This window comes from Urocampus carinirostris, chromosome 6 (assembly GCF_059441175.1).
Source record: "Urocampus carinirostris isolate Australia breed hairy pipefish chromosome 6, RoL_Ucar_1.0, whole genome shotgun sequence".
NCBI classification, from domain to species: Eukaryota; Metazoa; Chordata; class Actinopteri; order Syngnathiformes; family Syngnathidae; genus Urocampus; species Urocampus carinirostris.
In genome coordinates, this window is record NC_142354.1 from 3,278,843 (window position 1) to 3,305,951 (window position 27,109).

The following is a 27,109-nucleotide window of genomic DNA, read 5'->3' on the forward strand; positions in this document are numbered from 1 at the left end:
TCCAATGGACTCGGTGGGTCCCAGTCACTGGAGCCAGTTTAAGATTTTAATGATTACGTTTACTTGAAAGAACTGTAATGCTCAACATCCCATGGCTTCAAGAACCTGATTCTTGGAGTACTTCCGTTATTTCCACAAGTCTTGCATGTAAGCATTGAGTGGCTTTGCATTAAAAGACGTCAAAATTCCTCTGCAAATTTTTTTTTGCAGCCTTTGAGCCTGCTAGCGGATTTAGTAGATCGGCTTTCTCAAAGCTGCTGACGGGATTATTGTTGAGATTAGAAAGAGTTTTGCGCAAGACGGCTGCACGAGACCCCCGCTTCCCATAAATCTTGGTCACCGGCGCAGGAGCAGAGCTGAAAATGCAGACTCAACGCAGATTTAGTCGTGGGTCCATTTCACAAAGGAGGTTCAAAATGCACTGAATCAAACCTGAACCTCTGAGTTGTGCCGGAGAGAAAACAGAATCTTCGGGTCCTGGACATCATCTTTCAATGATTTTCAAATCAATGTAGTTACAGTATTGATCTTCAACCCAATGTAGAGCTAATATTGGGCCTCGACCAATTAACTTGATTTAAGGGATCTTACCTCTACGCCAGCGTATTTTCCAGTAACCCAGGGCTTACCAACCATTTTAAAGCTAAAAGCTACTTTTTGTTACTGATTGGCAAAGAGGGCTGATATATATTGTTGAAATAGCAATTTATGTTATAATTATGTTGTTACATAATTTTGGGTAATTGATTTAACTTAATACATTTATCCTGCATACATATCAGTGTGGTGCAGGGCAGTTGGGCATACAAGAAAATATTTCAAAAATCAAATTAAATTAAATTCTGCATTTGTGGAAATTGTGTTTAGAAGTCATCAATTGTCAGGCAGCTCTCGGGCACAGTTGCTAAGGGCTTAGATAATGATCAATCACACCTCACTTGTTTCCTAAGGCATAAATATGATTGGTCGTTATCTGAACTGAGCAACTGCAATGTAATTTGGTCATTTTTACCTGGCACAAATCTGTTAAAATAGCTGCCCTGTGATGATGAAAGGCTCGGGAGGAACAACCTGGAACATAAGCTGTCGGTGTCTTTCTACAAAGCCACAGTGGGAAGCATTCTGGCATATGGTATGCTGGAAGCAGGGCAGCGGGCAGGAAAAACATACAGACAGCAATCAACGCAGCCGGGAATATCATTGGCTGCTCTTTACCCATTCTGGGGGACATACCGGCTTGCGATACCATAAGAGAGCCATTCCAATTACGAAAGACTCTTATCCCCCCAGCCACCACCTTTTTGAATGTTGCCCTTTTTATAGTCATTGTTTTGAGCGATTACCTTAATGCAAGTATTTTTCCCTTTGTAACCAGTCTGCAGATACTGCGTCAACCAGGGGTCACCAACCTTTTTGAAACTGAGAGCTACTTTTTGTTTTCTATGGGTGCGATGGGCTATCGGTTTGTTGCACATTTCTAAAATAACTTATGGCTTGGAGGCAGTTTTTTTCCCAGCACCACCACAACCCTAAACAAGCTTGAAAAACTGAAAATATATACTACCTAGCGACTTATTTGGGAATATTTTTGTTGCTGCTAATGTTATTGCACTACTTTTCATTGTTATTGTTAAGATGCACAGGAAAAACATACAGACAATAAGTCCAGAAGACCTTCAGCTGCTCTTTGCCCTTTCTGGAAGACAATGCGGACTTGCAATACTGCAGCACTAGGGACTCTTCTAACCCCGGCCACCACCAGGTTCCTTAAAACAAGGACTAGCACGCGCAGAGAGAGTTTCTCCCCCAGGGTATCACCACCCTAAACAAGCATGCAAAGCTTTGAAAACAATATTTTTGGCAATTAATTTTTGAAATTTTTGTTGCTGCCAATGTTATTGCATTCCTTTTATTGAACTATTGTTATCACACACTATACTTTATCACAGTAGGGCAGCAGTAGCTCAGGAGGTGGAGTGCTCGTCATGGAACCAAAGGGTTACAGGTTCAAGTTAAACATTGAAGTACCCTTGGCCAAGACACGGATCCCCTAATGCCCCCAAAAAGCAGGTAGGCTAGATTTATACTTCAATGTTTCCCCACTTTGATATCAATGTCAATAAAGACTATTCCATTTCAGTGTTTTTCAACCTTTTTTGGTCAGTAGGGCCAAACAAACTACGTGCCTGCTTGATCCGTTTCCAGCTTCACTGGTGAAGGATCTGTTTGGGATCTTAGGACCATCAGTTTTAAATATTATTAATATATCGCTATCCTCGGGTATTGTTCCTGTAGCCTTCAAGTCTGCCGTCATTAAACCCACGCTTAAGCGACCTAACCTTGACCCAGAAAGCCTAGGTAATTATAGGCTAGTGTCAAATCTGCCATTTTTTGCGAAAGTACTTGAAAAGGTCGTTGCACAGCAGCTAAATGACTTCATGTCAGAAAATAACCTTTTTGAAACTGTCCAGTCAGCATTTAGGGCAAATCATTTTACTGAGACAGCCCTTGCTAAAGTAACCAATGATCTCCTTTTAACAATAGATTCTGGTGCCTCATCGATGTTACTGCTGCTGGATCTCAGCGCTGCTTTTGATACGGTCGACCACAACATATTATTGGTTCGTCTAGAACGCATTGGTATCTCAGGAACTGTACTCTCGTGGTTTAGGTCCTACCTGTCAGACAGAATGCAATGTGCTAACTATGGCAATCTGACCTCTAAACAATCTAATGTCCCTTGTGGTGTTCCTCAAGGCTCTGTACTTGGCCCCCTTCTTTTTAGTATTTATATGATCCCGCTTGGTGACATTATCCGCAAGTATAATATTAGTTTCCATTGCTATGCAGATGACACTCAACTGTATGTGCCACTGGAAAAAACTGGACATTTAAGTTTTAGAAATCTGGAGGCTTGCCTTACTGAGATTCAAAGATGGATGTCAAATAATTTTTTACGCCTTAACCCAGAAAAAACTGAAATGTTGATTATTGGTCCAGCTCACTGTCGTCAGTTGTTTTCAAACACTACCCTGAACCTAGACGAATGTAATATCACCCATAGTGACTCGGTCAAAAATCTAGGTGTTATATTTGATCCTAATCTGTCGTTTCAGTTACACGTGAAAAATATTACTAGAATAGCTTTCTACCACCTCCGTAATATTGCGAAGATTCGTTCGGTGCTGTCCCAATTAGATGCAGAGATTTTAATTCATGCGTTTATTACTTCTCGGCTTGATTACTGTAATGTATTGCTTTCTGGTCTCCCAATGTCTAGCATTAAAAGTTTGCAGCTGGTTCAGAATGCGGCAGCTAGACTTTTGACTAAGACCAAAAAGTTTGAGCATATTACTCCTGTATTGGCCAACTTGCACTGGCTCCCAGTCCACTTAAGATGTGACTTTAAGGTTCTCTTATTAACATATAAATGTTTGCATGGGCTTGCACCCTCTTATCTCTCCGATTTGATTTCCCCCTATGTTCCTGCACGGAGTCTGCGCTCGGAAAATGCTGGTCTACTTGTGACTCCGAGAGCCAAGAAGTCTGCGGGCTCGAGAGCGTTCTCCATCCGGGCCCCGGTGTTATGGAACGCCCTGCCTCTGGAGATAAGATCTGCAACCTCAACGGAAGTTTTTAAATCGAGGCTTAAGACACACTTCTATTCCAAAGCATATGATTGATGCCCACCTCATATTCTGTTTTGTCCTGTCTTTTTCCGACGCCTGCCTGGCTGATACGAAGGAGAAGGATGATTTGGGATGGGTCAGCGGACCGGCGTCTGACCTGCAGCATGTCAACCCCTGCATTTACCAGCTGGCAGAGACGGGAGGCAGCGTCGTGGCCGTCATAGACTTTCTGGACTGGTTTGCAGGCTGGGGGCGTCGTTGATGTCATGCACTTTCCGGACATTTTCAACATCTTACCTTATGTTTACTATAATGTGTACAGTAATGCTAAGTGTAATTCACCCTGGTCAATCCTGGAAGGGGGATTACCACATGTGAGGTCCTTTCTCAAGGTTTCTCTTTTCTCCTCACACTGAGGTTTTTGAGTGTTCCTCATGCTGGTTTAAGATCAGGTAATTGTGTAATTTTGTAACTGTAATCCTGTGCAGTCCTTTGAGACATTTTTGTGATTAAGGGCTATATAAATAAATTTGACTTGACTTGACTTGACTCAGGTGCACATTTTTTCATAAAACAACCTTAAGGCACACCGCCCCTCTAAAATATTTAAAAATTAATCCCCCGCATTAGTTACATGTTGTTTTAGTTGTTGTTGTTGTGTTTAGTGTTTATCTTAAATGATCATATTGCTTATTTCACAGTATTGTTTTTAGGTTTTGTGGTTGGCTCAAGAGGTAATACAGTTAATTATCCATTTTGGTGTATAATTTTGTTGTCATTTGGGATTTGTTGTTTTTTGGAAGCTGTAAGGGAAATAATGGTCTAAATGGGCCTTTTACACTATATTCTATCCAATATATACTCTTCTTATATCTTTATATGTTTATATTTCTATAGTGCTCAATAAGTGTGTTGTTTTACGATTTTGCGAACACCTTCAAGGTCAAGAAAATAGGTTTCCTAAGCCAAAAGAACTTTGTCTCCACACTGGTAATCTACAGTGCATCCGGAAAGTATTCACAGCGCTTAACTTTTTCAACATTTGGTAATGTTACAGCCTCATTCCAAATTGTATTAATTTAATCTCTTATCTCAAAATTCTACACAAAATACTCCATTATGACAATGTGAAAAAGTTTTTATTTTTTACTTTTTTTGAAGTTATTAAAAATAGAAAACTAAGAAATCACATTTACATAAGTATTCACAGCCTTTGCTTAATACTTTGTTGATCCACCTTTGGCAGCAAATACAGCCTTAAGTCTTTTTGAATATGATCCCACAAGTTTAGCACACCTATCTTTAGGCAGTTTTGCCCATTCTTCTTTGCAATAAGTCTCAAGCTCAATCAGGTTGGATGGGAGACGTTTGTGCACAGCCATTTTCAGATCTCTCCAGAGATGTTCGACCGGATTCAAGTCTGGACTCTGGCTGGGCCACTCCAGGACATTAACGGAGTGGTTCTGAAGCCAATCTTTTGAGATCTTGGCCGTGTGCTTTGAGTCGTTGTCCTGCTGAAAAATGAACCTTCGCCGCAGCCTGAGGTCAAGAACGCTCTGGAGCAGGTTTTCATCCAGGATATCTCTATATATTGCTGCATCAATTTTTCCTTCTATCCTGACTAGTCTGCCAGTTCCTGCTGCTGGAAAAACATCCCCACGGCATGATGCTGCCACCACCATGCTTCACTGTAGGGATGGTATTGGCCTGGTGATGAGCGGTGCATGGTTTCCTCCAAACATGGCGCCTGGCATTCACACCAAAGAGTTCAATCTTTGTCTCATCAGACCAGAGAATTTTGTTTCTCATGGTCTGAGAGTCATTCAGGTGCTTTTTGGCAAATTCCAAACGGGCTTCCATGTTCCTTTTACTAAGTAGTGGCTTTCGTCTGACCACTCTACCATACAGGCCTGATTGGTGGATTGCCGCAGAGATGGTTGTCCTTCTGGAAGGCTCTCCTCTCTCCACAGAGGAACGCTGGAGCCCTGACAGAGTGACCATCGGGTTCTTGGTCACCTCCCTGACTAAGGCCCTTCTTTCCAGATCGCTCAGTTTAGAAGGCCGGCCAGCTCTAGGAAGAGTCCTGGTGGTTCCAAATGTCTTCCATTTACGAATAATGGAGGCCACTGTGCTCATTGGGACCCTCAAAGCAGCAGAAATTTTTTTGTATCCTTCCCCAGATTTGTGCCTCAAGACAATCCTGTCTCGCAGGTCTACAGACAGTTCTTTTGACTTCATGCTTGGTGTTTGTGCTCTGACATGCACACTCAACTGTGGGACCTTATATAGACAGGTGTGTGCCTTTCCAAATCATGTCCAATCAACTGAATTTACTGCAGGTGGACTCCAATTAAGCTGTAGAAAGATCTCAAGGATGATCAGTGGAAAAAAGATGCACCTGAGCTCAAATTTGAGCCTTATGGCAAAGGCTGTGAATACTTATGTAAATGTGATTTCTTAATTTTCTATTTTTAATAATTTCAAAAAAGTAAAAAAAAAACTTTTTCACATTGTCATAATGGAGTATTTTGTGTAGAATTTTGAGATAAGAGATTAAATTAATACAATTTGGAATGAGGCTGTAACATAACAAAATGTGGAAAAAGTGAAGCGCTGTGAATACTTTCCGGATGCACTGTATCTGTTATCAAACCAGTGCACAGAACTCCTTTCTGGTATCACCTTGACAAGCGGAGAGCTTGCTTTTCTCCTCACAGAGACGCATTGTGTTTACAAAGTTTACTCATTTATTATACTTGCACACCATCTAGCGACCAACATTATAGACTGCATTTAAATATGTGATTCCTGTCTAAACCAATCATATTCATTTCCTGTGTTTTTCTTCGAGTTGATGGAAGCACGTACCTCCGATGAAAGGGGCTATCAAAAACCTAAATCTCCGACTCAGAGTGTGTTCTTTTCTTCTTTCTACAAGAATCTCAAGTTTTAACCTTGGCAGAAGGATATGAAACATAACAAACATAGATAAAAATGATACCAATAATGAACAAAAAGTTTCAGCCAGATTTATTTTTATTACTATCTAGCTTTTCCTCGTTTTAAATTTAAATAATATGTTAATAAAAAGTTTAGCAGAAAAATCACATAGTGCTTTTACATAATTCTATGTATTATTATTATTATTATTTTATTATTTTATATATATTTATATACACTCATATATATATTTATATATATGTATACATGTATATATTTTTTTTTGTGCAAACTTAGAGATTTAATAAAAAGAAAGGCCTTTAGAGCAGGTTGGACATCATTATTTGAAGGCTTTTCTCCCTGTTGTCTTTGCAAGTACAAAATCCATTGTCTATCTATTTTGAGTGTCTACAAAAGTTTTAACTTTATTTCAAAGAAATTAAATATATTTCCCTGTACAGTAATCCCTGGGTTATCGCGGTTAATGGGGACCAAAACCACCCGCGAAAAGTGAAAATCGCGAGGTAGCGACGCCCCTTCAAAAATGCTTAAAAATTGTATTTTATTATTTTTTTAATTATTTTATTTTATTATTATTTTTTTTAGACCCGCGAAGCTCTGAACCCGCGAACGTGGAACCGCGAAGTAGCGAGGTCCCACTGTACTACCCAATGATCATATGATTCATATATAAACGGAATGGAAAAAGAACAATCTGCTGCCACCTACTGAAATGGATGAATGTTACATTACTTGACTGGTGACTGGAAGAAATCAAAGATACTGACCAATTGCTTGCAAAGATAAAATTGGTGAGTTTTTTGGCACACTGGTTGAAAAACACTGCTCTATTCTATTTCATTTTAAAAACATGTACCAGGATATTAGCCTGCCTCAACATTTACTTAATACTTGCACTGGCTCCCAGTCCACTTAAGATGTGACTTTAAGGTTCTCTTATTAACATATAAATGTTTGCATGGACTTGCACCCTCTTATCTCTCTGATTTGATTTCCCCCTACGTTCCTGCACGGAGTCTGCGCTCGGAAAATGCCAGTCTACTTGTGACTCCGAGAGCCAAGAAGTCTGCAGGCTTGAGAGCGTTCTCCATCCGGGCCCTGGTGCTATGGAATGCCCTGCCTCCGAGGATAAGATCTACAACCTCAATGGAAGTTTTTAAATCAAGGCTTAAGACACACTTCTATTCCAAAGCTTATGATTGATGCCCACCTCATATTCTGTTTTTGTCTTTTTCCGCCTGCCTGCCTGGTGGTGACACGAAGGACGATTTGAGAAGAGTCAGCGGACCAGCGTTTGACATAAAACATGTGAACGCCTGCATGGACCAGCTGGCAGAGATGGGAAGCTGCGTCGTGGCCGTCATAGACTTTCTGGACTAGTTTACAGGCTGGGGGTGTCGCTGCTGTCATGCACTTTCTGGACAAATTTTTAACATGTTACCTAGTGTTTACTATGTTTGTGTACTGTAATGCTAAATGTAATTCACCCTGGTCACCCTGAAAGGGGGATACCACTTGTGAGGTCCCTTCTCAAGGTTTCTCTTTTTCCTCACGCTGAGATTTTGTTCCTTGCCCGCATGTTGGTTTAAGATCAGGTAATTGTGTCATTGTAATCCTGTGCAGTCCTTTGAGACATTTTTGTGATTAAGGGCTATATAAATAATTTTGACTTGACTTGAATTTGAAGGCATCATTATGAATATTCATATTCCAAGCCAAGTATTTGTACAATTGGAGCAATTTTTCCTTTCATGTAGAATAATGAACTTGGTGGTTGCCTGGCAGCCATTCCAGTATTTCCCTCACCGATATAAAACAATCGCCGTAAAACAAGATGAAAACTCGTGAAAGCGGTCAGGGTGCGCAAGTAAAGATTGACGAGTGTGTGCTTGTAAAGAGACGTTTTGATGGGATTTACGGCACATCAATCCTCCACCTTTCATCAATCCGTTTGCTTTTTACGGCCTCACTTTTTTATTTATTTCTTTTTTTTTTATGAAACGTTCGACAGAGACATTTTTCATTTTATTTCTTTTCCCTGGATTCCTCGCTGCTATTCCTAACTGGCCAAAGGACATTAGCTTAACGAGGCAGATTTCAACGTTTTTCCTGACATTTGAAGTCACCTCCCTGCGGGTCGGAGAGTCGGCCGGCGGGCCCGTCAGTCTTCCTTTGTCAGCCAATTAGATGACGCCTTAAGGAGCTTAACCTTGCCGCCCTGCGAGTCCATCGTCTATTCATTATACATCTCTCTTTTTTCTTCCATTTTTTTTAATGGTACAGTAATCCTCACCACTTCACGCTTCGGTTATCGCTAGTTTACTGCTTTGCAGATTTTGAGTGGAATTGTCTTTATTTTAATTGATATCAACGTATCGTGCATTTTGTTCTGCAGCAGACAGCACACAGCAAATGCTATCACAGGAGCAAGTTGTATGTGTATGTGTTGGATGGGCAAGACGGCCTGTATTACTGTATTCCTAAATTCTTAAACATGGAAAATGTGAGGAAATAATACAAGGTTTTTGAATAAAATCTGAATATATTTTGTCAGTATATTCCAATTATTTTCAAAATAATTCCTTTTAAAGATAGGATGACTTGCTTTTGTCCTGTTATTAAAAAAAATAAATACAAAATATAACTACAGTGGGACCTAGCTACTTCGCAGTTCCACGTTCACGAGTTCAGAGCTTCGCGGGTCTAAAAAAATAATAATAATAAAATGAAATAATAAAAAAAAACAAATAAATAAAAATTATTATTTATTTTTATTTTTTAAGCATTTTTGAAGGGGTGTCGCTACTTCGTGGTTCCACGTTCACGAGTTCAGAGCTTCGCGGGTCTAAAAAAATAATAATAATAAAATGAAATAATAAAAAAAAACAAATAAATAAAAATTATTATTTATTTTAATTTTTTAAGCATTTTTGAAGGGGTGTCGCTACTTCGTGGTTCCACATTCGCGGGTTCAGAGCTTCGCAGGTGTAAAAAAAATAATAATAAAATAAAATAATTAAAAAATATATATATATATATATACATATATATATATATATATATATATACTAAAAAAAAAAATATATATATATATATATATATATATATATATATATATACTGGGTATATATATATTATATGAGTATTTTTTTTTTTAAGCATTTTTGAAGGGGCATCGCTACTGCGTGGTTCCTCGTCCGCGGATTCAGAGCTTCACAAGTCTTAAAAATAATAAAAATAGAATAAAATAAAAAAAAAATTAAAAACTTTTTTTTGAAGGGGCGTCGCTACTTCGCGGATTTTCACTTTTCGCGGGTGGTTTTGGTCCTCATTAACCGCGATAACCGAGGGATTACTGTATTTGCCGAAACAACTACCTGCATACCCAAATAAAACACATTTTCCTGAAATCTTAATTAGATAATAATTTTTTTGTATTTTTTTAGAATACCCTGTGTTTGTATTCTCCTCTCCCCAGAAAAGTATTATTTCCGAGATAAGTTTCATATTTGCTGCAAATGGCTGACTACCAGTCCAGGGTGTCCCCTTGTCCACTCTCCAAAGTCATCTGGGGAGGGCCCCTGCAACTCCCAACCCTTTTGTACAAATATGCAATATTATTTTATCGCTGTGAAAACATTTACTCAACATTAGCGGAGCGGCAGTAGCTCAGGAGGTAGAGCGGTTTTCTTGAGACCAAAAAGGGCACAGGTTTGATTCCCAGCTCCTTTATTTAAATGTCAAAGTGTCCTTGAGCAAGGCACTGAACCCCTAATGGACCCGATAAGCAGGTAGGAACCTTGCACGGTTAACTCCGCTATCAGTATGTAAGTGTGTGTGTGAGAATGGTTAAAGTGTGAAGTGTATCATAATGCGCTTTGGAGGTCCTCAATGCAGTCCATTAACCATTTATCATTCAATAAAAAAGACAATCATTTATAAAAATAATAATAATAATAATAATAATAATTTCCTTGTATTGTCATTCTGTGTAACAATGTACACAGAACGAGATGTCGATTGCACCTGACCCGTTGTAGCGAGCCGATGCAGCCGCAGCCAACAGAGGGCGTCGCCGACCACTTTTTAAGTCTTAGGAATGACTCGGCCGGGGCGCGAACCACCGACCTCCCAGTCTCAAAGCGGGCGCCTTACCATCTAGGCTACTGAGCTGGTTTTATAGGGGGTTTTGTGTTTAGTTTTGTTTTTCTTCCACGGGGAAACTGTAGCTCGCACAATCATTGTTAGTGACCCACAAGAAAATGCTGAGAGAAGCACAAGAGAAAAATGGGCTGCATCGCCTAGCCTTGAAAATCACCCCACCCACTCGCAAAGCTGTATTTGCTGACCACCATTAATCAACAAGAGAATATTAGATAATCCATCCTGATGTTATTTTACTTAAAATAAATGTCAGAGCCGTGCTTGTTTAGGCAATACAAAAATTAAAAGAAAAGAAAATAGCATCTTGTTGTCTTTGAAGTTTAAAGAAGCTTTAGCTTCTCTTCTTAATAGAAAATTTAGAAGATAACTTAGAATTTCCCATATTCAGGTTAACATTTTCATAAAAATTAAGACAAAAATACAAAGCAGAAAAACTTTGAAATCATAAATTCAATCATTTCAATTAGCGTGGGTATCTAGATACCTGAATCATAACTTAATTGTGAGCCTCCTAAAAGTAAGCCAAACCATCAAACTAACTTTTAATGGCATTGATATACCAGTAAAACCCCAGTGAGAATGCCTTGCTACCACGTGGCCCCATAGCTCAAATGAGTTTGACAACTGTGGCCTAATGTGTAACACACCTGCACATTTGGTCCTGGTGACAAGCGGGGGTCCTGGGGGTCCGGTCCCTCCTTCGCCAGGTCTGGACAGCAGCACCTTTATTTCGTACTCCACATCAGGGTCCAGGTGCCACAGTTTGTAAGTAGGCGCGTCCACCACATGGGTCTCGGCCCAGTTCCCGGAGGTGGTACGGTACTCCACCTCCTTCAGGATGATGGGTCCATCGCCAATGATGCTATTGGCGTTCGGTTTAATCCACAGGTAGGTGGCACCAACTGCCAACAGCTCAGGTGGGGCGATGGGCGTGGGTGGTGCTGTAAAACAGAATAGCAGCAAAGAATCATCCGGTGGCATGTTTTTTTTTGTTCTTATTACACTGTAAAACTGAAGTTAAAAACACTGACCCAAATAAATGTAATGTAAGAAAAATGATCTTTACAAATACCGTATTTGTCACAGTATAAGGCGCACCCTCCAATAAATAGTCTTTTCTCATATATTTTTCATACATAAGCCACACCGGACTATAATGGGTATGGAACTACAGTAAGACTACCGTGTGTCCTTGGGCATATAAAAGCGCAATGAATAAACAGTCGATAAGTATCGCTGATGGAGATCGCAAAATATAGTTTGCAACGGGAATCAAACCTGTGCGCTTCCACTCTATCACTAGACCACAAGTGGTACAGATGACATATGAGAGTGCATTAGAGCTTATATCATTATCACACTTTTTATACAGTGCCAGAAATAGGTTAACAATCTACTTCTTAACCTGTGCGCTAAGAATGTTACGGTTTATAATGTATACATACGTAAAAGAGTATGTTAAGTATTTTGTTGAAAGACTTTTTGTTTTTGTCTATCGCAATTTTTTTTGTCACACAGGTGAAGAAGTGGAATAACTGCTTAACCTATTTTGAATGCACTATGCAAATTTGTATCTCTGGCAGTATAAATAGTGCGATAATGAGATAAGATCTAATGTATTTTTATATGTTATGTGCTCAACTGGTGGTTTAGTGGTCAGTGTCCTCACTGCCACGACCTGGGTTTGAATCCCCTTGAAAATGTAAGTATAAGAGCAAATATTGTGCTGTATAGTGCATTTCCAATTTATGCACGGTTTTCTGCAGTATACAAGGCGCACTTTCGTAAGTCTGGCCCATTTGAGGTTTTTGGGTGGGCCTTATAGTTCGATAAAAACAGTACCTTTTTCTTGCTCCGATGGCAAATATTTTACTGTATAGTTTCAAATATATTATTATTGTTATCATTTTTCCTCCTTATTATTTGCAATGCCAAACTGCCAAATGTGTGGTTAAATTCGAACAGTAATTTTTTTTTTAAAAATTTAGTAAAAAAGGAAAAATAGACAGCGAGCAAAATTATCTGTACACGGAAAAATTCATTTTTTTTCAACATTATTGTTCTGCCTCCTGAATTTGAAGTTTATGTAGTTTTTTGTATTTTCAAAGAAACTGGAAAAGACGGGAAGTGATGTCACATTGGAAGCTGTATTGGTGCAGTATTAAAACGTTCACATGGCACATGACACACATCGCTTCCTCACCATCAACAGCTATCTGCTTCTGTTGTTGTGGCTTCCACCCCATATTATGTATCCTAAAAAATACTAGTTTGTAGCTTATATTGTAGCTTTTTTTAAATAGAAATGATCATTTTATAATCTTTAGTAGACACTCAAAAAAGGTAGAGAAGACGTCAATGGATTTTGAACTTGGAAGTAGAATAGCGATAGATGCCTTTAAGTAAAGAACCTGCTCTGAAGGCCTTCTCCTGAGCCCTTTCTTTTTATTACAGATGTAAGATTTGAGATTGGACTATAACTATAAACATTACATAAAATAAAGTGAAAACCTTGCACATGGTTTTGCCGATTACAATTACTACGTTCTTATTTTATTTATTTTTTTAAAACACAGAAAAAGATCGAAAGTATTAAAAAAATCTTTTGTTCCATTTGCACATGACTTTTGCTCATCTTAAGTATTATTTTTGTTATCTTTCTAAAAACACAACTTATTAATACAGTTATAAAGGGTAAACAACAAAATACAGCACAGTTATTTACCAAAATGAATAAATTGTATTACATTCTGAGCCATGGTGACAAACGATGAAGTAGGTGTATTTCTTCTTTTTTAATTTCAATTTTGGGGTTGGGTATTGCGTTTGGGCTGAATTTGAAACAGGCCTTTTCTTACTTTTACCATCTTTTAGGTTGTGTTTGTGTATTACTTAACCACTAGGGTAGTAGGGGCGCCATTTTCTGTGATGACAAGCATGAAATCACTCTCCAACCTTTACCCCCCTCTACCCACCTTTCTCCTACCCGATTTAAAAGTAAGATAAAAGCAAATTATTATTATTATTAAAAACAAACAATTTATAAAGGTTCTTTGAACTCAGTTGGCGATTATTAACACATATTTAATAGAGAAAATACTCTACTTTCAACTATTTAGGGACACCTCAAACGTCACACCCAACCCCTAAAAACAAAATAAACGTGTCAAATGACTTACTGTTCTTGAATGAAGCAGATGTTTAATAGCCATGCTGCTTCATCCAATCAGGTCAAAGTATTGTATGTAGTCGAGAATAATATTGTGATTGTCATCATGGAAAGCAGCACCTTATAATTACTGAAGCCTAAGGATTCCGGCAAACCAAAGCGAGGAACAGTAACCATAAATTAGAAAGACAAGTATCACTGGTAGACTGTCACAGGCAAGGCCGCGCCAAACACAAGTCACACCTGGAATCCAACAGAATTTCATCGAGAAACGCCATTGTCAAAGTTTTGCCCGGGGGCCAGTTATGGCCCATGATCAATTTGTTTACTGGCCCGTGGCCTCTGTCATAAAATTAATAATAAGTGGGCCGCCAGTGATGTTGAAAGCATTATAAAATACATCTGTACCAAAAAAAACAAAAATCACAATTTCACCAGATAATGGCAGTAACCCTTTGGCCACTTTGCCCTTGGCTTTGGGTGAGAATTTCAGGGCACTCCATTTTAAACATGGTGACTGAAAATAGTCAAGTCAAGTCATTTTTATTCGTATAGCCCGTAATCACAAAGAGTCTCAAAGGGCTGCACAGGTCATTGCACAGACTATTATTTCAGACTATTATTACACCACCCCCTGATCTGAAACCAACATGAGGGCAAGGAAAAACTCAAAAGCCTTAACATGTGGAAAATGAAGAAACCTTGAGAATGGACCGCACATGTGGTAATCCCCCTTTCAGGATGACCAGGCTGATAGTATAATATGGCTGCCGTTTTCAGGACGAGTGGAAATTTGAGTATTTTCTTCACAGAAATCCAAAACAACTAGGCTGCCTAATTTGCCGAGAGACTTTGACTGTTTTCAAAGAATATAATATCAAGAGACACTGCCATACGAAACACAGTATGTAGACTACAAAAAGCTGAACACTGTGAAAAGGTGAAGCAACTGGAAGCTGTTTTAACGACACAGCAGCGATTTTACACGAGAGTCAAATGAAAATGCTACAAAAGCGAGCTACAAAGTTGCGATGTTTATAAGCATACACTGCAAACCTTTCACGGAGGGTGAATTTTTTATAGACTGTTCCAAGAATACTAGGTTGAATAGTGGCCCCTGACACATTTTCACTTTACCAAATCTGGCCTGCAATTGACCAGCCGACAGAGATGGGAAGCTGCGTCGTTGCTGATATGGACTTTTTTGGACTAGTTTACAGGCATCAGGCGTCGTTGCTGTCATGCACTTTCCGGACAAATTTTCAATATGTTAACGAGTGTTCTCTTTTATTTATGTTTACTATGTTTGTGTACTACTGTACTGTGACCCAATGCTCAATGTTTTCCACCCTGGTCATCCTGGAAGGGGGATTACCACTTGTGAGGGCCCTTCTCAAGTTTTCTTTTTTCCTCACGCTGAGGTTTTGAGTTTTTTCTTGCCTGAATGTTGATTTAAGATCAGATGATAGTGTCATTATAATCCTGTACAGTCCTTTGAGACATTTTTGTGATTAAGGGCTTTACAAAAAAATGTGACTTGACTATATTTGCAAAAAATAGCACGTTTTCTTATAAGGGTTATAAGGTAAGAGGGTTCTGAAAAATGGATGCTTTGAAAGTCCTACACATTTTGCTTTGAGGTTTTGTTGCAACTCCTTTCCCTAAGTGATGCCAATAGAAATTGAAATTATCAAAGAAGAAAAGAAGAAAGGAATAAGAACACAAATTGGGGGGAAACTATGAAAGGTTGGATGAAAATGCCTGTAAAGGTCATTTGTCACGTTTGTCGACAGCAAGTTGAAAAGCGGCCTGTCACATCTAAAAGCTTTTGGCTGCTTTACGACTTCAATTTCAAGCGCACACGCGCCCATACATTTATATATTTAGATTCATATTTATGTTTGGATTTAGATTTATACACTGACTGGCTTTATTAACATGTGGGAGAAGGTGTGCTGACCCGAATATTTGGCTTCCCTCAAGGCCGCTTTGGAATATTTATGAATACGATTTATGGATCGAGTCTGCAGGCCCAGCCAGCCAGCTGTCAATCACTCACTTTCACGCCGCAGCACACACACACATACTTCAGGGTTCTTACACCTTTTCATGGCCAAATTCAAGCACTTTTAAAGGACTTTCGTACCCATCCATCCATTATCTGCACCGTTTATCCTAAGCAGGCATATATTGAGTAAATCACAAACATATCTTTGAGACTGATCTCTTCCAATATAGGTGTTGGGTAAAAATGAGAGTAATGTGTAGATTACATTTTCAGTTGCATGAAGTTCTTACCATTACAATTTACCACTGGGAAACACTTCCTCAATATTTTGCATGGCCCTTAATAATTATCCATAATTGATACACAATCCTTGCACTAATACACATTTCATAGGGCCCTGTTTAGGTGTAGCCTGCACATGTTTTCTTGGGCGCGACCCGTAAAAGGTGACTATGACGCATCATAGAACAATGCTGTACAAACTAATGCCAGTTGTTAAATATGATATAATAATTATATATACTTTTCAGTGCAGATCTTGTTTTTTAACTTAGTAGATGAGTAATGATAGAGTAGGACTAAGAGTCATAGTCATAGTAACAGTAATAGTAGAGTAGTAATAAAAAGAAAGAACTCAGAGGATGGCCTGTACAACAGGTAGGACATATTAATTTGAAGGCCTCTTTCTTTGTCCTCCTTGTAAACCCGGCTGGGTTTGTGCTTGTTGCTGTTGTTTTTTTGTTGTTAGTTCCCAGGTTTGCCTGGTTGCTTACTGCATGTTTTTGGTAAGCCAGTCCCGTTTAGCCCTCCCTAGCAGCCGGTTAGCCAGCCTTGTCCATTGGTTTATTCCCAGCTGGGTTCATGCTTGTTGCTGTTGCCATTCTTTGTTGTTGGTTCCCGCTTAGCCAGTTTGCTCACTGCAGGTTTTTGGTTGGCCAGCTTGGCGCTGATCGTCCCAGTCAGCCATATTAGCAGCTGGTTAGCCTGCCGTGTCAAATGTTTTTTTCTAGCTCTATTCATGCGTGTTTTCGTCATTGGTATCCATTAGCCTGGCTGCTCACTGCATGTTTTTGGTCAGCCACCCTCACGTACTTTTGCCGAGGCTGCTGTCACTTTTGTTGATCGTCCAGGTTAGCGCTCATTACCTTTCCTTGTGTTATTTCTGCCATTAAGCCTCTTTTTGGTGGCTTGCCCTTTGTTGTACCACAACATCCATGCATTCTCCACAAACACTACCGAAACTCGGCATAAAACAATCCTAATGATGATGAATGAATCATCACAATCCTAACCTCTTTGAATAATTAATATGTAAACCAGTATGGTGAGTGTCTTGCTAGGATGCTGATGATATTCACTTGGTGTTACCGTTCAGGAAGTCAGATAAGACAGGCTGTCTTCAAAATGCATTATCTCGGGAAAAATAAATGGAATATACCAATGAAACATATATAAACTTTATGCGAAAAACATGTACTATTTTCTTACATATTGCATGTTTCAAAATTTTGGTATATCTTTGACGTTTGATGTTTTTGTGTTCTACCTCTGCTTTATTCTATTTAACTTTTCACCCCTCTTCATCTTCATGCTCAGTCATCGTCTCGACTTCATACCTGGTCATGCATTACTAATATTCCTCCTTAGAAATTCTCTAAGATGTGTCCTATCACACACACATGCATACACAGAATGATGCACATGGCAGAAAGGGAACGATGGTCACGGAATATCAATGACTGTACTGACTTTACGACTTCCTGAACGTGAAAAAAATCAAAAGTGCTTTATTCATAATTTTTTGGCCTAATTCTCACAATTAGGAATGGTTACTGTTCCTCATTAAACTGTTGGCTTGGAAAAATAAATTTGAACGCACATTTCCCTGTATGCCCTGATTTCCACTTTCCTTACGACTTGTTTTTGTAAAGGCGCTTTTAAGTATTAGTTCTTTTGTAACCACTTGGCCCCGATAAAGGAAATTGGCAACGTGTACCAAGTTGCCAAATAAAAGCATGTCACCAAACATTGGTGTTGGGAATAAAAACGTTATTAATAATGCTGTTATGTAACGCTGTTATTTATTTTTGTGCGTGTTTACGTACGTTTCTGTACGTATTTACATACATTTTTGTGCATGTTTTTATGTGATACTTATTGTATTAGATTGTTTACTGTTGCACTTCAAGGGTAGGATAAATCTGTTGGTGGTGAGGTTCGATAAATATTCCAAGGTTCTATAACTCAACCACCAGTCTGTTCTTCTCTGTTCAACTGTCTTGAATACTGCTAAGAAAATGTCAACTTCTTTGACATACGACCTTTTTAAATTCCAGAAATAGTTACTTTCCCCTGATAACTTCTGACTTTTATCTTGGAAAAATTCAGCTACTTTTTGGAAGAAGTAGCGAGTAATCATAACTAATAACCTTTTTAAAGTAAGATGTCCAACACACGGCAGTGCAGTAGTTAGCACATGTGTGGCACAGTTCTGAGGTCATGAGATCGAACCTTCCTGTGTGGTGTTTGCATGTTCTCCCTGTGTTTGCATGGGTTTCCTCCCAGCACTCCAGTTTCCTCCCACACTCCAAAAACATGCATGTCAGGTTAACTGGCTGGTCCAAATTGTCCCTAGGTGGGAATGAGCGAGTGAGGTGTCTGTTCCTACGTGCCCTGTGACTCGCTGCCAACCGGTTCAGGGTAACCTCTGCCCACTGCCCGAAGATAGCTGGGATGGGCTCCAGCACCCCCGCTACTGATAAGTTGTGCAGATAAGAGATGGATGGATGTCCAACATTGCCTGACATACAAGGCAAGAAATTAGCATAACCCTTTTCAAAGATAATATTACTGAGCTCATTCCTCTTTGTAACCTACAGTATTGAAGGGACAAAGTTTAACATTTGGCCGCCAGATGTTGCTATATTATTATATGCGACAGAAAACGAGTGCTAAAAGCACGAGGAACAATGCAAAAAAGAAGACTTAAAGTAAACAAACATCCCCATTTTGCTTCTCATTTTTTTGCCCAGCCTTTTTTATGTTTTTAGTAGCCGTAGCCGCTAAATGGCAAACAAACCTGTCATCTCCCTCTTGGTGAGACTCATGTTATGTAAAATAAAAGCGATTTTCTGGACCCCTGAGTATTTTTTTAAATGCACACTTTTTGGCATATTATTCAAGTCAATATTGTTTTAACGAATTCGTTTTTTTACAACTAGTAAGCGCCAGATAATAGAATAGAATAGAATAGAATAGAATATGCCTTTATTGTCATTGTTACAACATGGGATATGCTGTGACAGCAAAATTGGACGACTCCAGGTCCACATTTACAGTGAGGATAAGGAAACAAAGAGATAAAGGAACAAAGAACTAACTGACTTTGTTGTAAGTAGGCTTTGTAATACCGCTGTCCCTTTAATTCAAAATACTTTTCCACCATTTTGCTAGGCTGATACGTTCAACATTACACAAAATAGCAGCCCTGCTTACTCTGAACGTAGGTAGGGGTTAGCGGTATTCATTTCTGCGTAGTATTTGTACTACTGGAATATATCTACAGTATATACATGTATTTTAGTGCTGGGCATAAAACTTTTAATCTAAATCAATCTCATACCAGTTCAGGGTTAATCTTTTCATACATTTATTTCTATATCAAATGCTATTTGTTAATAATGAAATGCTTCATTGAAAATTTGAAAAACAGTAACGATCGAAAGAATGATGGTTACAGTTCAGGGGATGATTTAATTGTGGCCTGTGTGGTCCTTTAAAACAATATTGTAATAAGGGGTTGTCAGAACCCGAACCGACGGTGGACCCAGACGCGTAACGTTTTCACACAGGCTTTATTCTATGGGTATGGGGCAGTCATGCGCGTGAACACAAACGCCAGTGATTCGGCGATCGCTGGACGGAAGAAGTGAGACAGAGAAGTCAGACGCGGGACAACAGGAATTAAGAGGCAGACATGATCGAAACAGGACAGGACAGACAGGATCGATACTGGATACAGCAACAAGATACCGGACAGGGCGGGACAGACGGGATCGATACCTGATACTGGTTACACGAGCAAGATACCGGACAAGACGGGACAGACGGGATCGATACCGGTTACTGGATACAGCAACAAGATACCGGACAGGGCAGGACAGACTGAATCGATACTGGATACTGGATACACAAGCAAGATACCAGACAGGACAAGACAGACGGGATCGATTCCAGATACTGGATACACAAGCAGGATACCGGACAGAGTCAAAATACACGGCATGCAAATGCAGAGGTTCGTTGACGGACTGACAAGGAGTGAATGAGAGCACTGAGTTTAAATAGGAGGAGAGCCAATCAGGCAACAAACAGCAGCTGACGCCAAACGGGCGGGCCCAAGTGAGCAATGGGCAACCGTTACAGGGGTGCACAATAAAATACAACTTGACTTGACTCACTATATAATAATGTGAAATATTTTATTTTGTTTTTAAATAATATTTCATGAAAGGGAGAGTGAGTATTAGAGTATTATTGAGTACATGTAGCCCAGACAAATTTAGCCTGTTTTAATGCAACGTACTTGAGGCTAAACTTTAGAATGAACATATTCCGACTTCACCTTTTATTATCTTGGTTTTGTGAAATCAACTCCAGAACTAGTATAATGTAATATACGGAGATCACTTGCTTCTTCGCGGTTATCAGTTATCATTGGTTTACTGCTTCCCAGATTTTGAATTGAATTAATTTGTCTTTGTCACACTCTTTTTGGGTTGCACGACAAAGCAGTTAGTTGCCAAATAATAAATTTGAAATTTCAATTGAATGTCAGGTTAATTGGCTGGTCCAAATTGTCCCTAGGTGTAAGTAAGCGTGTGAGTTGTCTGTCTTGATGTGCACTGGGTCTGGCTGGCAACCAGTTTAGGGTGTCCCCTGCCTACTGCTTGAAAATGCCTAAGAAGGCACCAACACCGCTGTGACCCTACTGAGGATAAGCGACACAGAAAATGGATGGGTGAGTTGTCTTCATTTTTCATTGATATCAAAGTATCATGCATTGTGTTCTGCAGCAGACAGCACACAGCAAATGCTATAACAGGGGTAGTTTGTATATGTCTGTGTGTGTGTTGGGTGTGCATGCCTGTTGGGTGACTATTATAGGCTGGTTTATGCACAAGTCAATGTGGCCACCAAAACAAACTGCGAAGCATGGCAACAGCTAGCTTTTAGCCATCAAAAAACATCAAAAAAATATTAATTTATTAGGACTCTGAGAAGAGTCGGATTGGCACAAAGAAATAATGATCACCAGCGGGGGCGTCCCTGGATTATTATCGAGTTCATGAAGCAACTGAAGCAGCGTCGAGAAAGAAGGCAGTAGTAGTGCTGTAGGTCTAGTCTACTGCGTCCAGGCTACAACATCAACAACTTTCACCAGGTACCCCTGCCAAGGCTGTATATCTCCTACGCCAGATCCATTACCAATTAAACATATGACCTGGAGCTACAATTCCTGGGAAAATGCTACATTCCAGACAGGTGTATTTGAATCATCGCGGGGACTTGCCTCAATCCGGGGATACCTGATGCTAGCCAGATACACTCTAAATTGCTATCTTACGCTGAAATGAGAAGCCCTCCAATTTTGTTGTACTTTTGTATAATGACAAAAGGACCATATGTTCAACTGCAATTCTGTGTTCCATGTTTTTATTTGTAGGTCCGTAGTTGTTATTTTGTTACAGTCGTATAATCTCAGTCGGTAAAGATTTCATCTCGAGTTCAGTTTGACCAATGGGGCCTTTTATGAAGGGCTGTTGCTACTTCGCTGATTTTCACGTTTCTCGGGGTTCTGCTCCGCATTTACTGCAATAACTGAGGTATTACTGTGCACTCAGTAAACTGTGTGTGGCAGTCTTTGCTCAAAAGGGTCATGTGATGGCACTGTTACACAAGCTTTGCACAGACTGCAGAGTGCAGAGGCCTTCAAATAACCAGTACTGTCCACGCATCTATTGATTCACATTGATATTTTTATCATATGGATAAATATAAACAGGTATGTGGGCAAAACAACACATTCATGCACTTGGGTTTTATTTAGAAACCTCATTTAGTGTCAGGACCACCATGAGCATCTAAAGCTGGACCCACACATAGCACACATTGACACGTACACACCTCCACTAGTTTTGATTGGCAGTTGTGAATCTAAGCTCCACCCTACTGAGTCTTATCTCTGACAGGCAGACAGACGGACACACACAGCCCCCCAGTCTGACTCGTAGACACTCACACAGACCTACTCACGCGAACCTGCACATGCACAACATGCACAACATGCACAACACAATAAATGCAGTAGGATACCAACTATACACTGTGATTCATCGACGCACCACAGCCAAATATTTGAAAATTCAGCCCCCACAGCCAGTTTGGCTGAAAAGCACCAACTGTAGAGGACAGAAAAAAAATTAGGTAGCTACAGCCTTAAAAACATAAAACTCAGCCTATTTGCTCCAAACTGGACTATTTAATGGGACAGTGTGTATTATTTGGCCACTAAATGTTGCTTTATTGTGTCGTGCAACCAAAAACGGTTGTCGACTGGCACGGCATAAAAGACACAGATAGTTTGCCTCCTTAGAATAAGGCAGACATGCTATGTTTAGTTAATTCTGTTTTGTCCATTTGAAAGAACGCCAAACCCAGAAGCAAGGGAGACTGAGCAACATAAGAAGCACTCTGTCATGACATCTGACATAAAGGGGAGATTGGGAATAGTGCGTCTAGTTAACTCTGCGTTATTGTTGCTATTCTTATATCACAACTGTTATTATTAATATCATTAAAATTGTTGTCATATCATTGGTGTATTTGGTGGGGAAGATGAAGGGGTAGGGAATATAAGCAAATGCTTCTTACTACCCCTTTTCGAACATATTATGTAACATTATTTTGTTGTTGAGTTAATTTTTTTGTTCTATCTTTATTTTGCTGTTCGAATAAAGGTTTCATTCATTCATTTAAGGGAAAAAATTGTTTAATTTTCCCTTTTGCAGCAACCGTTCTCAAGTTCAATCATTGTTAGCTGCGAACAAGGCAAAGGAGGTTTGTGTATCTGTCCACCCAAGAAAAGAGGGAAGTACTTCAGAAATGAACACCACCTTTACATGAAGTCAGGTAGGTTACCCTAGATGTAAACTCTACGTAGCGCCTTATGTTACCTTCTCTGTCCCTGTTAAAGACTGGCAATATGACACGTGTGTCCGCATTTGGAGCCTCTCTACCTGATACAACAATAAACTATATAAACAATACCAAAACAAAATGTAAAATATTTTTTATGTCTGATTCATCATCTGATACACAAAAGAGTTTTTTTCCCTTGTCGTGTTTTTTTGTCTTTCAGGACGACTTTCTGAAGGGTTCTTACAGGTTTAAGGACTTTTAAAGCCGTTTTATCAATTTCTCCAGGCCATTAAAAAAGGAAACTCAGTGTTTGTGTGTGTGTGTGTGTGTGTGTGTGTGTGTGTGTGTGTGTGTGTGTGTGTGTGTGTGTGTGTGTGTGTGTGTGTGTGTGTGTGTGTGTGTGTGTAAAGTGTGTAAATATTTTTAAGACAATCACTGCCAATATACCAGGTCTTGAGTAAAATGCAATTAATAATTTACCACTGGGAAACGCAATTTTCATTTTTTGCATGGCCCATAATAAAGATCCGTAGTTGACACATAATCCTTGCAAAAATACACATTTCAAAGTGCCCTATTTAGGTGTAGCATGCACCTGTCCTCTTAGGAGATACCCATAGGTGCCGATGATGCTTCATAATACAATGCGGTACAAACTAATGCCAGATGCCATTTATCATTAAGGAAGAAATGCAATGGCAAAGCAAAGCCAACAGAGCAGTGTCAATGGCATTTTTAAGCAGGCCTATTAAAAAACTAGCAATAATTACAAGCATTTCAGCCAATATTCAAGCCTTTTTCAATCATTGAAAACACAACATTTAGATTCAAGCATTTTCACGGATTTCAAGCACCCATAGTAACCCTTATTTTGAAAGAAAAAATGCACGTATCAGGAGACCAGAACAGACCAGGAAACCCCAGAGCATTTGTTACAGTTATTTATTTAGGGAAGCGATCAGGGCTTGCGGGAGACGAGATGTCTGTCAGCCGTCAACAGCGGAGCCGGAAAGAAGGCTTCGGATCGGGTGGCCAATCGGGGGGCGGAAGTCAAGCAGGTCGAGTTTACAGGGGCTGAAGAGAAGATCGTAGCGTGGGACGGAAGCAGGTCGGGTCGGAGGCAGGCAGAAACAGGTAAACAGAGTTCTAGACGGGACGGGTAATCAGGAGAGTCACACAGAGTTACAAACGTATCCTCTGACGAAGAGGTCTGGGTGCAGCGCGCTAAAGAAGGAAGCATCAGTCAATCAGAAGACGTCCACATGATTGCTCCAGGTGACCAGAGTTAGCAATCATGACAGCACGTGATCATGTTCCAAATATTGGCAAGGTTAGAACATGAAAAACACGCTAATAGCAAGCCGGTCTGCCGTAATGTTCACGCCTCAGTGCATCAAACACTAATTAACCCAGATTTCCCTTAGCGGTTCAGAAGGATGAACACACACATGCTCACTTGTGCAAAAATAGCACTCAGGTGCACATTCCTCCCAAAAATAAAAATTGAGCCTCACAAGCAGGGAAAAAACTGTATAAATATCGCCAGAGGGATGATTATAGAGGAGCTAGGTTTAGCCACACATGTGTGCACTAATTCCCATGCATACAAACGCTCGCACTAATTCTCACAAAGAGCGTGTGTGTTTTACTGTGATATTGTTCAGTGATGTTATCATGGACCATTTCCCCTGACAGGACGTACAGCCAACAACACCTGAGCTTCAAATGCACACGCAGATTACATGAATATGTGTCGCACTAACAGATGGTAATGTCATTAGTTTGGGTGTCTGAACTCAACGGAACTTAATACGCTCGCGGGTGCACATGCAGGCGTACGCACTGCATACAAATTCCAACATCATTTTGTTGAATTCATAATTCCAAGTCTGGACTGAGAACAGAAATCGGTTCGATACTAATACGTTTTCCTTTCATTACATCAGCAGTGTCAAGCTCCACCCAAATTAAAACTGAAAATGAGAGCAGAGTGTCCTGATGGCTCAGCTTGCGAACATCGCCTGAGCAAAATCAGAAAAATTGCAAAACCTTGATGAGCGGCACTTTGAACATGCTCCAGATTTACTGTGCAAAGAAAAACTCTTTGGAGAGAGGAAAACCGATTAGCGAACATTTCAGAAGTGAAAGTTTCGCTTGTATTGCATTTTTTCACAAAAAGCTGCTTTTCTCAGTTTTCTTGGAAACTAGTATTTTTTTAACAGCTAGAAGCAAACTTTTTTTAAATGAAAGATGAGGGTTCTAGCTTTCTTTTGATGTGTCCTATGCCTATATTAGCTACAGAGCTAAATTTTCTGTTGGCCTTCAAAAACGGGTTAAAATGGCCAAAATTGCCTGGTACTTCCCATTTGAGAGAAATGGCTCGCACTAAGAGAGTTAATGTTCAATTAGCTGCCTTTTTAATGAAATCCAAAGTGCTTCACATCAGTAGTATTATGTAGTTTTAGCAGAGAAACCTCACTCATTATGGGGGCGGACCAATTTCTTATGTAGCAGTTTTAACCACAAAATCAACTAATTTTAAAAAAAGCATTAAACAGAAAATTCAAAATAAGTCAAATACACAATATGTTCTTCTGATGAGCTTATAAATGGGTAAATATTCTGACCATGTTCTTAGCTGCAGGCAAGATGTGGCTCTCCGCAATAGTGTGATACTTTAATAACTTGCTAATACAATGTCTCATTTTGCAGAGCCAGTTCTTGCTTGGAGTATGAATTAGACACTTCTGTGTATCTTTGGGAGACTGGGGTTTTGTTTACAAAAGCCATTATAATTTGGATGGCTTCCTCAATTGGCGGTTCTCACTAAATCACTCCCTGGACGAGACACCTCCAGGTACACCCTCCCCACTCACTCTTGTCCCCTCCAAAAAATTGCCAAGACACAGTTTTAATACAAATAAAAGAGGTAGATATATTTTTCAATTGCACAAATGCTTAAATAAAAATAAAAATACACTACATACATAAAAATGGCAAATATCTATTAAAAAAAAGCTCAAATAATGAATGCAAATACACTTTATACATAAAAATGACAAATATTCATCAAAAATACTAAAATAGTCAATACAAATACACTATACACATAAAAATGGCAAAAACTTATATAAAAACAACAGAAAAGGACAATTCTCAGTTATTTTCGATTGTTCTCAGCTTAGGGATGCTGCTGGAAAAGTGAATTTCCCTTCGGGGATGAATAAAGTATCTATCTATCTATCTATCTATCTATCTATCTATCTATCTATCTATCTATCTAACATAAAATAATTAAAAGCACACAATCACACAAGCACACATATTTGAAAACACACTTAAGAAAATTTAGTTGTTTAATGAAAAGAAAATAGAAAGTAAAACCTGACCTTTCTGGCTTTCTTTGATGCGAAATCATCGATAATTTTGTCCAATATCGTGATTACAGCAAAACCAGTCACCTCATAATCTATTTTGGATCACGTTCTATCCATCCACACAATTCAGAAAAATGCACAGCATTAGGCCTGTTATGAATAATGTGCAAGAGGACAGGAGCCGATAAGTATTTTATGTATGGTAATACAGCGAATCCGCCTCTTAGACCCCCGGTCGTTCATTTTGAGGGAGCCAGTCAGAGGTGAATTGCCCTCCGTGCTGCTCCTCTCCCACGCATTTCCTTGCTTATAATAATAATAATAATAATAATTTCCTTGTATTGTCATTCTGTGTAACAATGTACACAGAACGAAATGTCGATTGCACCTGACCCGATGCAGCCGCAGCCAAGAGAGGGCGCCGCCGACCACTTTTTAAGTCTTAGGAATGACTCGGCCGGGGCGCGAACCCGAAGTGTCAGTCTCTCTGCACACCTTTGCAGCAAGCAGGGGCGTTAAAGCGGCAACGAAGGGGAGCCCATTTGACAAGAAGTTAAGTCATATGTTGTTAGATAATACAAAACCGCTTTGCTAAAAATGC

The 27,109-nt window shown here is 39.5% G+C and overlaps 1 protein-coding gene across 10 annotated transcripts in view; it reads right to left on the minus strand.

The window, feature by feature from the left end:
* The window catches only part of ptprt (protein tyrosine phosphatase receptor type T), a 348,208-nt gene that overhangs the window by 229,293 nt on the left and 91,806 nt on the right, over window positions 1–27,109 (minus strand). For all 10 annotated transcript variants that reach the window (XM_088337483.1, XM_088337481.1, XM_088337480.1 and 7 more), the window contains exon 8: window positions 11,402–11,695. In XM_088337483.1, the coding sequence (XP_088193609.1) occupies window positions 11,402–11,695 (294 nt within the window). The remainder of the gene's footprint in view (window positions 1–11,401; window positions 11,696–27,109) is intronic.